General features: G+C 38.9%; 1 protein-coding gene across 2 annotated transcripts; it reads left to right on the top strand.

The window, feature by feature from the left end:
* The first annotated feature begins 609 nt into the window (after positions 1-609).
* LOC138003263 (uncharacterized) lies at positions 610-10412 on the top strand. Of its 2 annotated transcripts, XM_068849217.1 has the most exons (10): positions 610-805; positions 1485-1595; positions 2339-2734; positions 3119-3517; positions 3896-4291; positions 4675-5073; positions 5451-5846; positions 6231-6629; positions 7008-7403; positions 9644-10412. In XM_068849217.1, exons 1-10 carry the CDS (start codon positions 643-645, stop codon positions 10036-10038), a joined length of 3450 nt encoding a protein of 1149 aa, XP_068705318.1. In that variant the 5' UTR covers positions 610-642; the 3' UTR covers positions 10039-10412. The 2 variants fall into 2 exon arrangements, with proteins under 2 accessions (XP_068705318.1, XP_068705319.1); XM_068849218.1 differs by lacking the exon at positions 3119-3517.
* Positions 10413-12567: the final 2155 nt, after the last annotated feature.

Raw genomic sequence — 12567 nt, 5'->3', positions numbered from 1 at the left:
CATGGAAAGAAACGAAAATTCTTAATTAAATAGAAGAATGCCGCATCGATGTGTGGCTGGTGGTCATCAAGCGTGGACTTTTTCGCTGGACCTCTATCACTTATCTGTGCAAAACGAAGTAGTCGCTGTGATCAATGAATAAAACTGGGTTTACAGTTCGTAATTTTTTCGCTTTCAGACGACGTGCGCAAATTGTCCTGTCCGTTTTTGTGCGATGTTCCGCCTTAAATAAAAGACTGTTGAAAGAAATGATCTGATGAAGCAAATTGCTGTGAACAGCTAAATTCTCAATTTTTCGAGCCTTTTTATAATAAAACCTCAGATGGCTTCTTTTGTTCGTTATCCGGCCTGACCAGACGAACATACGGCACGAGTAAAGCCGCGTTCCTTTTTTGGCCAAAAAATTACCTGATTTTATGTTATATTATATCATGTACATATTAATGCGACGAGACTGGGCATGTAAGATATTTGTAACCTTTCTTGCTCAAGCTTGCCCAGCGTTATGATCTTCGGTGACGTCAAATGTGTAATAAGAGAACAAAGCATAAGCCACTCAACTTTCGTATAAAAGCTCCCGCTGACAAATTTTTTGGGAGTAAGCAGAAACTAGGCAGGTCCTGCTCCTGGAAGCAACTAAAAATGTCTTCATCTCGCACAAATCGAGCTTTGGAAGAAGCCAGCAAGGCTCCATCGGCAAGAGCCAGAAGATTAACGATCACTGCTGTTATTTTGCTGACATTGGTTGTTATCGTCTTGATTTCTGGAGTATTTTTGATTCACAAAGTTATCGCAAACTTGGAAGGTGATCTCGCAGAAAATTACTTTTCAATTTATATTCTTGTAGATTTTAATTGCTTCATCTATCTCATCCAATGTCGCTCGCCAAAATCTTCATCAGCGTAAAGCGCTCTCTTTCTCGTTAAACTCAATTACTTTCAGATTCAAAGTTAAGAACAGCGTTAAGCGAGTGTGGATCTTTTTTTTTCAAAGTTCTTATTTTAGTACGGCATATTCTCTTTTATTCTTTGAAAAACTGCAGAAGTCTTGCTAGGTCGCATGCAACTGCGAGAATGAATGAGATAACCATGACAGACTAAAGCGCATTGTAAAAAGTATTCTTCCAACGTACACTTTCTAAAATGATATGCGTGTGAACCCCGGAACTAAGATTGACAAGTTAGAAAAACGTTTAACTTTTGTGTCCATTTTTTATCATCCATGCAGAAAAAAAGGCTTTTTGCAGTACAATATCATCAATAGCAGACAAACATAGTGAAAGCCTGCTTCAGATTTCCGATCGGACAGTTCTATTGTTATGTTTCCCCAACCTTATTTCGAACTTCAACAAGAGTTTCTTTTAAAACAGACTGTCTGCTGACATTATCATAAAGTAAAGAAAAGAGGAAACGAAGATAAACAAGAAGCCCAATTTTGAACAAAAGAGAGACCAAACCGCTGTAAAACGAGTTTTTGTTTAACAGATGAGGATGCAAAAAGACACCACGAAGCCAGCCTGACCTCCAATTTGACCAAGAGAGCAATCACCCTCCAGCAACAGATCAAGGGAAAGCAAAAGCCTATTTCACAACAAGGTATTTGGTAATCGAATGATTTATTTTCCATCATTTAGTCCACAGACGAAAACTTGTTCCAGTCAAGAGAATTATACCTTCAAATAAGGGCGGAATTACTAGCCTCCACCCACCTAGAGATGGCAATCAGACGACAGGTCGTCTTGCGCAGAGGAGCTTCAATCAATCAATCAATCAATCAATCAATCAATCAATCAATCAAAAAACCGATAGATCAATCAATCAATCAATTAATCAACTTTATTTCAAACGCGGTAAATGGTTCAATAAGGTGGTTTTCCGCCATACCGTGTAAGAAGTACAAGGTATATATGTTAAAATGACTAATAAACTAGTCTACCCGCTACTATCCAACAGTAGCAAAGGTGACTTATAGTTTAGCCTATCTATAAAGCCTGCGAAAATACTTTCCTCTTTGATTGCGCTAGCTTAAAGCATCATAAAAACTCATGAAGAAATCAGTACCTTGTAATCTTCTAATAAGTGTCAAATATGCTAACCTCTTAACAACTATGATAAGTGACGAAGATACGAAGATGACGATGATAGTGATAAAATGGTCTGCTGAAATGTCTCACAAAGAAAACGTGTTTAACCAAGTGACCAATTTATGACCAATGTCTGACGTTTAAAATGTTTTTTCTTTCTTTACATGTCACGCATTCAACTAAATCCTTGCTATAAATTTGGCCTCTTTGGTTATATGTGAGATAGCTGTAAGAGCTAACACGATATATTTTTAGGAAAATGTGAAAGGATTACTATTCCACTCTGCAAAGACCTTCCATACAACATGACAATGTTTCCAAACTATTTCAATCACACACTGCAAGAAGAGGCAGCTCTTGAAGTCAACCAATTCTTTCCACTGGTGAAGCTTAACTGTGCAGATGAAATAAAGTTTTTTCTGTGCTCCCTTTATGCACCACCGTGCGTACATTCGAAGGACTCACTACCTCCTTGCAGAAGTCTTTGCTCCAGAGTTAGGAAGGGCTGTGAACCTCTGATGAAAGAATATGGTTTTGCGTGGCCAAAGAGTATGGCATGTGAACAGTTTCCCGAAGCAAATGGTAGCGCGATTTGCCTCAGCAGACCAAACAAGACAGTTCAATCTTCGTTACTATCCGACAGTAGCACAGGTAACTTATAGTTAAGCCTATTTACAAAGCCTGTGATAACACTTCAGGTTTTAAAACAGTTTTGTCTTTGAGTGCGCTAGCTTAGAGCATCATTAAAACACGTGAAGAAATCAGTAGCGTGTAATCTCCCAATACTTGAATGTCAAATGCTAACCTCTTAACAACTATGATAAGTGACGACGAAGACGATTATAGTGATGAAATGGCCCGTTAAAATGTCTCACTAGCAGAACGTGTTTAGCCAACTGACCAATTTATGACCAATTACTGAGGTTAATCTTTTTTTCTTTACATGCCACGCATTCACGTCAATCCTTGCGATAAAATTTCGCCTCTTTGGTTATATGTGACGTAGCTGTAAGAGATAGCCTGATCTATTTGTAGGAAAATGTAAAAGGATTACTATTCCACTCTGCAAAGACCTTCCATACAACATGACAATGTTTCCAAACTATTTGAATCACGCATCGCAAGTAGAAGCAGCTCTTGAAGTCCACCAATTCTTTCCACTCGCGGAGATGAACTGTGCAGAAGATTTGCGGTTTTTTCTGTGCTCCCTTTATGCTCCACCCTGCCTAGTACATACGAACCACTTACTGCCCCCTTGCAGAAGTCTTTGCTCTAGTGTTAGGAAGGGCTGTGAACCTGTGATGAAAGAATATGGTTTTGCGTGGCCAAAGAGTATGGCATGTGAACAGTTTCCCGAAGCAAATGGTAGAGCGATTTGCCTCAGCAGACCAAACAAGACAGTTCAATCGTCGCTACTATCCGACAGTAGCAAAGGTGACTTATAGTTTAGCCTATTTATAAAGCCTGCGAAAATACTTTCCTCTTTGATTGCGCTAGCTTAAAGCATCATAAAAATTCATGAAGAAATCAGTACCTTGTAATCTTCTAATAAGTGTCAAATATGCTAACCTCTTAACAACTATGATAAGTGACGAAGATACGAAGATGACGATGATAGTGATAAAATGGTCTGCTGAAATGTCTCACAAAGAAAACGTGTTTAACCAAGTGACCAATTTACGACCAATGTCTGACGTTTAAAATGTTTTTTCTTTCTTTACATGTCACGCATTCAACTAAATCCTTGCTATAAATTTGGCCTCTTTGGTTATATGTGAGATAGCTGTAAGAGCTAACACGATATATTTTTAGGAAAATGTGAAAGGATTACTATTCCACTCTGCAAAGACCTTCCATACAACATGACAATGTTTCCAAACTATTTCAATCACACACTGCAAGAAGAGGCAGCTCTTGAAGTCAACCAATTCTTTCCACTGGTGAAGCTTAACTGTGCAGATGAAATAAAGTTTTTTCTGTGCTCCCTTTATGCACCACCGTGCGTACATTCGAAGGACTCACTACCTCCTTGCAGAAGTCTTTGCTCCAGAGTTAGGAAGGGCTGTGAACCTCTGATGAAAGAATATGGTTTTGCGTGGCCAAAGAGTATGGCATGTGAACAGTTTCCCGAAGCAAATGGTAGCGCGATTTGCCTCAGCAGACCAAACAAGACAGTTCAATCGTCGTTACTATCCGACAGTAGCACAGGTAACTTATAGTTAAGCCTATTTACAAAGCCTGTGATAACACTTCAGGTTTTAAAACAGTTTTGTCTTTGAGTGCGCTAGCTTAGAGCATCATTAAAACACGTGAAGAAATCAGTAGCGTGTAATCTCCCAATACTTGAATGTCAAATGCTAACCTCTTAACAACTATGATAAGTGACGACGAAGACGATTATAGTGATGAAATGGCCCGTTAAAATGTCTCACTAGCAGAACGTGTTTAGCCAACTGACCAATTTATGACCAATTACTGAGGTTAATCTTTTTTCTTTACATGCCACGCATTCACGTCAATCCTTGCGATAAAATTTCGCCTCTTTGGTTATATGTGACGTAGCTGTAAGAGATAGCCTGATCTATTTGTAGGAAAATGTGAAAGGATTACTATTCCACTCTGCAAAGACCTTCCATACAACATGACAATGTTTCCAAACTATTTGAATCACGCATCGCAAGTAGAAGCAGCTCTTGAAGTCCACCAATTCTTTCCACTCGTGGAGATGAACTGTGCAGAAGATTTGCGGTTTTTTCTGTGCTCCCTTTATGCTCCACCCTGCCTAGTACATACGAACCACTTACTGCCCCCTTGCAGAAGTCTTTGCTCTAGTGTTAGGAAGGGCTGTGAACCTGTGATGAAAGAATATGGTTTTGCGTGGCCAAAGAGTATGGCATGTGAACAGTTTCCCGAAGCAAATGGTAGAGCGATTTGCCTCAGCAGACCAAACAAGACAGTTCAATCGTCGCTACTATCCGACAGTAGCAAAGGTGACTTATAGTTTAGCCTATTTATAAAGCCTGCGAAAATACTTTCCTCTTTGATTGCGCTAGCTTAAAGCATCATAAAAATTCATGAAGAAATCAGTACCTTGTAATCTTCTAATAAGTGTCAAATATGCTAACCTCTTAACAACTATGATAAGTGACGAAGATACGAAGATGACGATGATAGTGATAAAATGGTCTGCTGAAATGTCTCACAAAGAAAACGTGTTTAACCAAGTGACCAATTTACGACCAATGTCTGACGTTTAAAATGTTTTTCTTTCTTTACATGTCACGCATTCAACTAAATCCTTGCTATAAATTTGGCCTCTTTGGTTATATGTGAGATAGCTGTAAGAGCTAACACGATATATTTTTAGGAAAATGTGAAAGGATTACTATTCCACTCTGCAAAGACCTTCCATACAACATGACAATGTTTCCAAACTATTTCAATCACACACTGCAAGAAGAGGCAGCTCTTGAAGTCAACCAATTCTTTCCACTGGTGAAGCTTAACTGTGCAGATGAAATAAAGTTTTTTCTGTGCTCCCTTTATGCACCACCGTGCGTACATTCGAAGGACTCACTACCTCCTTGCAGAAGTCTTTGCTCCAGAGTTAGGAAGGGCTGTGAACCTCTGATGAAAGAATATGGTTTTGCGTGGCCAAAGAGTATGGCATGTGAACAGTTTCCCGAAGCAAATGGTAGCGCGATTTGCCTCAGCAGACCAAACAAGACAGTTCAATCGTCGTTACTATCCGACAGTAGCACAGGTAACTTATAGTTAAGCCTATTTACAAAGCCTGTGATAACACTTCAGGTTTTAAAACAGTTTTGTCTTTGAGTGCGCTAGCTTAGAGCATCATTAAAACACGTGAAGAAATCAGTAGCGTGTAATCTCCCAATACTTGAATGTCAAATGCTAACTTCTTAACAACTATGATAAGTGACGACGAAGACGATTATAGTGATGAAATGGCCCGTTAAAATGTCTCACTAGCAGAACGTGTTTAGCCAACTGACCAATTTATGACCAATTACTGAGGTTAATCTTTTTTTCTTTACATGCCACGCATTCACGTCAATCCTTGCGATAAAATTTCGCCTCTTTGGTTATATGTGACGTAGCTGTAAGAGATAGCCTGATCTATTTGTAGGAAAATGTGAAAGGATTACTATTCCACTCTGCAAAGACCTTCCATACAACATGACAATGTTTCCAAACTATTTGAATCACGCATCGCAAGTAGAAGCAGCTCTTGAAGTCCACCAATTCTTTCCACTCGTGGAGATGAACTGTGCAGAAGATTTGCGGTTTTTTCTGTGCTCCCTTTATGCTCCACCCTGCCTAGTACATACGAACCACTTACTGCCCCCTTGCAGAAGTCTTTGCTCTAGTGTTAGGAAGGGCTGTGAACCTGTGATGAAAGAATATGGTTTTGCGTGGCCAAAGAGTATGGCATGTGAACAGTTTCCCGAAGCAAATGGTAGAGCGATTTGCCTCAGCAGACCAAACAAGACAGTTCAATCGTCGCTACTATCCGACAGTAGCAAAGGTGACTTATAGTTTAGCCTATTTATAAAGCCTGCGAAAATACTTTCCTCTTTGATTGCGCTAGCTTAAAGCATCATAAAAATTCATGAAGAAATCAGTACCTTGTAATCTTCTAATAAGTGTCAAATATGCTAACCTCTTAACAACTATGATAAGTGACGAAGATACGAAGATGACGATGATAGTGATAAAATGGTCTGCTGAAATGTCTCACAAAGAAAACGTGTTTAACCAAGTGACCAATTTACGACCAATGTCTGACGTTTAAAATGTTTTTTCTTTCTTTACATGTCACGCATTCAACTAAATCCTTGCTATAAATTTGGCCTCTTTGGTTATATGTGAGATAGCTGTAAGAGCTAACACGATATATTTTTAGGAAAATGTGAAAGGATTACTATTCCACTCTGCAAAGACCTTCCATACAACATGACAATGTTTCCAAACTATTTCAATCACACACTGCAAGAAGAGGCAGCTCTTGAAGTCAACCAATTCTTTCCACTGGTGAAGCTTAACTGTGCAGATGAAATAAAGTTTTTTCTGTGCTCCCTTTATGCACCACCGTGCGTACATTCGAAGGACTCACTACCTCCTTGCAGAAGTCTTTGCTCCAGAGTTAGGAAGGGCTGTGAACCTCTGATGAAAGAATATGGTTTTGCGTGGCCGAAGAGTATGGCATGTGAACAGTTTCCCGAAGCAAATGGTAGCGCGATTTGCCTCAGCAGACCAAACAAGACAGTTCAATCGTCGTTACTATCCGACAGTAGCACAGGTAACTTAAAGTTAAGCCTATTTACAAAGCCTGCGATAACACCTCAGGTTTTAAAACAGTTTTGTCTTTGAGTGCGCTAGCTTGGAGCATCGTTAAAAGACGTGAAGAAATCAGTAGCGTTTAATCTCCCAATAAATATCAAATGCTAACCTCTTAACAACTATGACAGGTGACGACGAAGTCGATTATAGTGATGAAATGGCCTGTCTAAGAGCTAACACGATACATTTTTAGGAAAATGTGAAAGGATTACTATTCCACTCTGCAGAGACCTTCCATACAACATGACACTGTGTCCAAACTATTTGAATCACGCATTGTAAGAATTCGAAAAATCAATTCTTTCCACTCATGATGGTTAACTGTGCAGAGATCACATTAAGAAATCCGAATCGTGTAATTTCCCAATAAATGTCAAATGCTAATCTCAGCTGGTTAAACTGTGATAAGGTCACTGTGATAAGTGACGATGATGACGATGATAGTGATGAAATGGCCTGCTAAAATGTCTCACTAGCAGAACGTGTCTAACCAACTGACCAATTTATGACGAATTATTTCTGTACATGCCACACATTAACCTAAATCCTTTCTATAAATTTCGCTTCTTTGGTTATATGTCAGATAGCTGTAAGAGCTAACATGATCTATTTGTAAGAAAATGTGAAAAAGTATTACTATTCCACTCTGCAAAGACCTTTCATACAACATGACAATGTTTCCAAACTATTTGAATCAGTTTAACCAGCTGAAACATTAAGCCTAGAGGAAGATGGTTTGTGATTATTGCTGTGGCTGTTATGCTGATGACATAATTTATCTTACTTGCATCGCCAGCGAATGACCTGATAACGTGTTTAATCTGTAACATATTTTGACTAAACTTTCAAGACCTTTACAACTAAACCTTAGTTTCAGAAGAGATGCAGGTCTTGTGTTAGTCATCGTGATAGTTATATTGTGGGGTGTCATCGTTTCATTCTATCAAGATTTAAACTCTGCGACAGAATCACCTTCTTAGCGCCCTCATGATGAAATATGACCAGAAGGTTCAGAGCTGGGGTTTTTAAAATTTAAAATTTCCTCATTTGGATGTAACGTAGCTCGTGCATTTTCCCGCGCGTGCAGCTTCGATCTTATTTTTGTCCATATTTTGGCATTAAGTTGGTGTCCTAAAATCGCCATCTTTGTTCCAAGGAAAAGAGTTGGGATAACCTCTTAACTTCCTTTTCTAGAAGTACTTATAACAAAACTTAGGGTGATGTGAACCACTATTTTCGACCAAGTTGATTCTTTTGAAATCGAAGGAAAATCAGCGTTCTTCTTAGTTTTTAACTGTATAAATTATATAGTTTGCTTCTGGAATAAATAAAGTATGTATGTACGTAAGTCACACGCTTCAAGGTCGTGTGCTTCTAGTATAAGTAACAGACCTCAATATCTTTACCTGATGGAAACTGGTGGTAAGTATTCTGACAAACGCTTCGATTTGCATCTGTCGTGACTCAACGACTACACAAGGCACAGTCGGTTAGTGCGCGGCCTTGGAGCAAGAGGTCCTGAGTTCGATTCCCGGATCTCACATCCGTGTTTCGACTTCTTTCTGTTCTGTGTAGCTTAAGTAGCTTTAAATACCCGTAAAACGGAACAGGGGGGAGTAAAATGAGCGCACCGTCGACCTCAGGTTTGTCAGTTGAATTACTGTTACGAGTTATCGACGTTAAATATGGTTGCTTTACTTTGCTTTACTTTACTTTTATACATCAAACCACCATTGAAATTATTTCAATGTTTTTTGCCATGCATGCCAAAAGGATTGCTTAAAAACCTTTTCAAGGAACACAATAATCGTTTTTTTGGCTTTTGAGTTTTTTCTTCTGAGACCTTTCTACCAAAGCGTGGCTCCATAGGAGGGAACAACCTTTTGCAACAACCGTACAAACCCTACAACCCAAGAGTAGAGACCCTCCCCATTATTCGTCCTTTCGACCATGATCGCCTAATCCAACACAATGTTGCTCATTTGGTAGCAAAAATAACCCAGCCGAGCTACAACATTTGTGGTGGGGGCCGTAATGATAAGATATTCCTAATGAACATTAATTTTGCTTGGGTACGAGAAACTTTAATTTCTCCCAAATTTTGTAGGGGTTGTAGGCTTGCCAAAAGGTCTACCAAACAGCTGAGTTACACGTAGTCTTTTTTTGTAACTACAACTGTTTATTGTTGTCTTGTTGTAGGTAAATGCGAGCACCTGAACATTTCACTTTGTCAGGGTTTGCATTATAACAAGACACAGTTTCCCAACGACTTGAAACATGTCACCCAAGACGAGGCAAGGTTAAAGGTCAACCAATTCTTTCCACTTGTGGCGGTCAGTTGTTCACCGGAAATGGCCCTATTTCTGTGTTCTCTCTACGCTCCTCGCTGTAACGGTCCAACTTTACCATGCAGGGAGCTTTGCCACCGAGTTCAAAATGGCTGCATTGGTGTTATGAAGCAATTTGGCTTCGCATGGCCAGAACAAATGAGATGTGATAGATTTCCCTCTTCCGGGAACGGAACTGATTGCGTTAATACAAGTGCAATTGTTGGATCCGGCACTGCAGTTCTATCTACGATTGATGGACGATGAGTCAGCCCGTATTGATCTCATTTTTCACATCTTTAGTAGCCTTAAAAGGCTACTACCCATCATCTACTTGACTTGACTCAAAATTAAACAATTGACACATTAGTAGTATTCTGGAATTTTAAGTATATCAGACTTCTAATAAGGCTGAGAATGCCCAGTATCATTCTGACGTCAGTATTCTGTTTAACTTTGAAGTTTGCATAGTGATCGATGCTTTTGTTGGATCTGTTTATTTTTATGGTCGCCATAATTTTATTTCGTCGCTACTACATTGAACAACTACAGAAGACATAGGAAACGTAAACGTAGGACATAATAAGCTCGCAATATTCGTTAGTATTTTGATCAAATTAAAATTGAGTACATGCAAATGAGTACAGGTTTATGAAGATTGTTGTTAGTGCTTTTATGGATTCATTCTTTTATTCGTTTGCCAAGCAAATATGCCTCGCCCGTTACCAAAATATTCCGTCCTTCCAAGGCTTCTGAAAAGGATATTACTAAAGGTATCCCTTCTCAAAAATGACTGCTACTGCCTCATTGTTAAATCTTTTTAGTAGTATTACATAGGTTAATAATGAGGTGAATAATGAAAGTTCTCTGCGCTGATTGGTTGCACTTGAGGTGATTATATTTAACAATTGTTCCACGAGCGCGCGTTGGATATGAGATGATGATAGATAGCCAACGAGGCACGTAGCTCCGTGTTTGCTATAATCACCTCATATCCAATAAGCGCGAGAGGAATAATTGTTTTATTAAAAACGCCCACAAATTATGGATAAATCTTCCCTACTTTATTTTGTAAAACTGAAAAGTGGTGCGTACAGTTATATTGGGAACATATCTGTTTACAAACATTACGTTTGTTATCTAAATGTGCCAACCACAGGAACAAAAGACCCTTTATTTCGACAGCCAATGAGGCTCTGGTTAGCACATTAATGACAACAGGTGACGTCAACGATATCTTTTCAATACCATGATGGCTAAACCAAAACTCTAGAATTGCATTATCCAATGATATAGTTTTTAATAATAAGCGATAGTCTAATCGTGTTTTTTTCAAAACGGCCGCAAGCCGTTTTGTCGAGGAGACAGACGAAGAAATTAATTGTTTAAAGAAAATGCATATTTTCAAATAATTACCTAAGATGCAATTATACTAAAACAAGTATTCACCTCAGGTTCGGTGAATATCGGTGAATAAAAACCCAGACTTGTTTCGGTTTTTTGAGTCACGGTGGTATACACCAGGTCACGTGGGCGCGGTCCTCCAGAAGGCGGGAATTTTCCCGCCTTTTTCAATCAGGTGGCACACTGCCTTTGCTTCGTTCATTCTCTGTTTGGCAAAGAAACGGCACTTTTGAGGTTTCATTATGTTGACTTACTCAAATTGCCGGTAACAAGGATGCAAAAGCAAATTATGAGTTTGATTATTGTCAAAATTCTCTTTTGGGAGTGGCAGGACTCTAAAGGAGGCATTGAGACAAAAAGAGAGGTTGTTGTTAGCGACTCCTGAGACAAAGCCGAAGGTAAGTTTCTTTTATTGCCGTAGGTAGTTTCCGACAGTAGGCCTTTCCTTAAAAATTCTGAAATTTCCAGCTGACCAATTTGTTATCGTATGGAAAACGTCCCGAGTTGCAATGTCAACGGCAAAGAAAATCAGAAAACAGCAAAATACGGCTCAACAACTTTTGAAGATTAAAGCACTTTAGTCGCCTACGTGAATTTATCGTCGGCAAAACAACAACATGAATGGGAAAGATTAAAAGATTAAAAGTGTATTTACATAAGACGGGGGCTTTATGGGAAAAATCTGTACTCTTTTAACGTCGTTTCTTTCAAAAATCCAAGACAGACGAAGTGAATTTTAGTTAAAAGACCGTGCTTTAAAACTTAATTGTTACAAATGTCTCAAGACGTGTTGCATAGGCGTTCGTGTCTTGCCATATATGGCGATGGGTCTTCGAACTGTAACTTTTAAGCTACATTTATAATTCTTCAAATCAGAGTAGCATCAAACTGCCTGAATGTCAACCTGGTTACACTATGAACATTACCGTAAGGTAGTACTCCAACAAGAAAGAGCGTTTAACGCAAAGGTTTCTATCCCGACTTTAAAATAAATCTTATCTCATGTATTGCATTATATTAATTATTTGCCATTTATCATGATAGTTTTTACTGGCTCCTCTGGTAATTTAGCCTAATTCTACGAGAAAAGTGAACAAACACAGTAGGAAGCTTTTGCGGCCGCAAAAACACCACAAAACAACAATAGGGAGTTTAAGATCTATGACGCGACGGCAACGAAAACGTCACAAATTTTGCATATTTAATGAGCAAAAACAATAGCTTTGCACGCTGTGCACGTGCATTTTTCATTTTTGTGCATTTCTTCCACGTTTTGGGAAAATCTGCGACGTGAAATTACCAATTCTCAAATTTTACGGAGAACGTGAACACAAGGCAGCGAATTTGAATTTTCTGTCATAGATTCAATACCGCACCTCTTAATTCAGTTCC

Source organism: Montipora foliosa, chromosome 5 (assembly GCF_036669935.1).
Source record: "Montipora foliosa isolate CH-2021 chromosome 5, ASM3666993v2, whole genome shotgun sequence".
In the NCBI taxonomy this organism is placed as follows: domain Eukaryota; kingdom Metazoa; phylum Cnidaria; class Anthozoa; order Scleractinia; family Acroporidae; genus Montipora; species Montipora foliosa.
The sequence above is the reverse complement of the archived record's forward strand: the minus strand, read 5'-3'. Positions and strand labels throughout refer to the sequence as shown.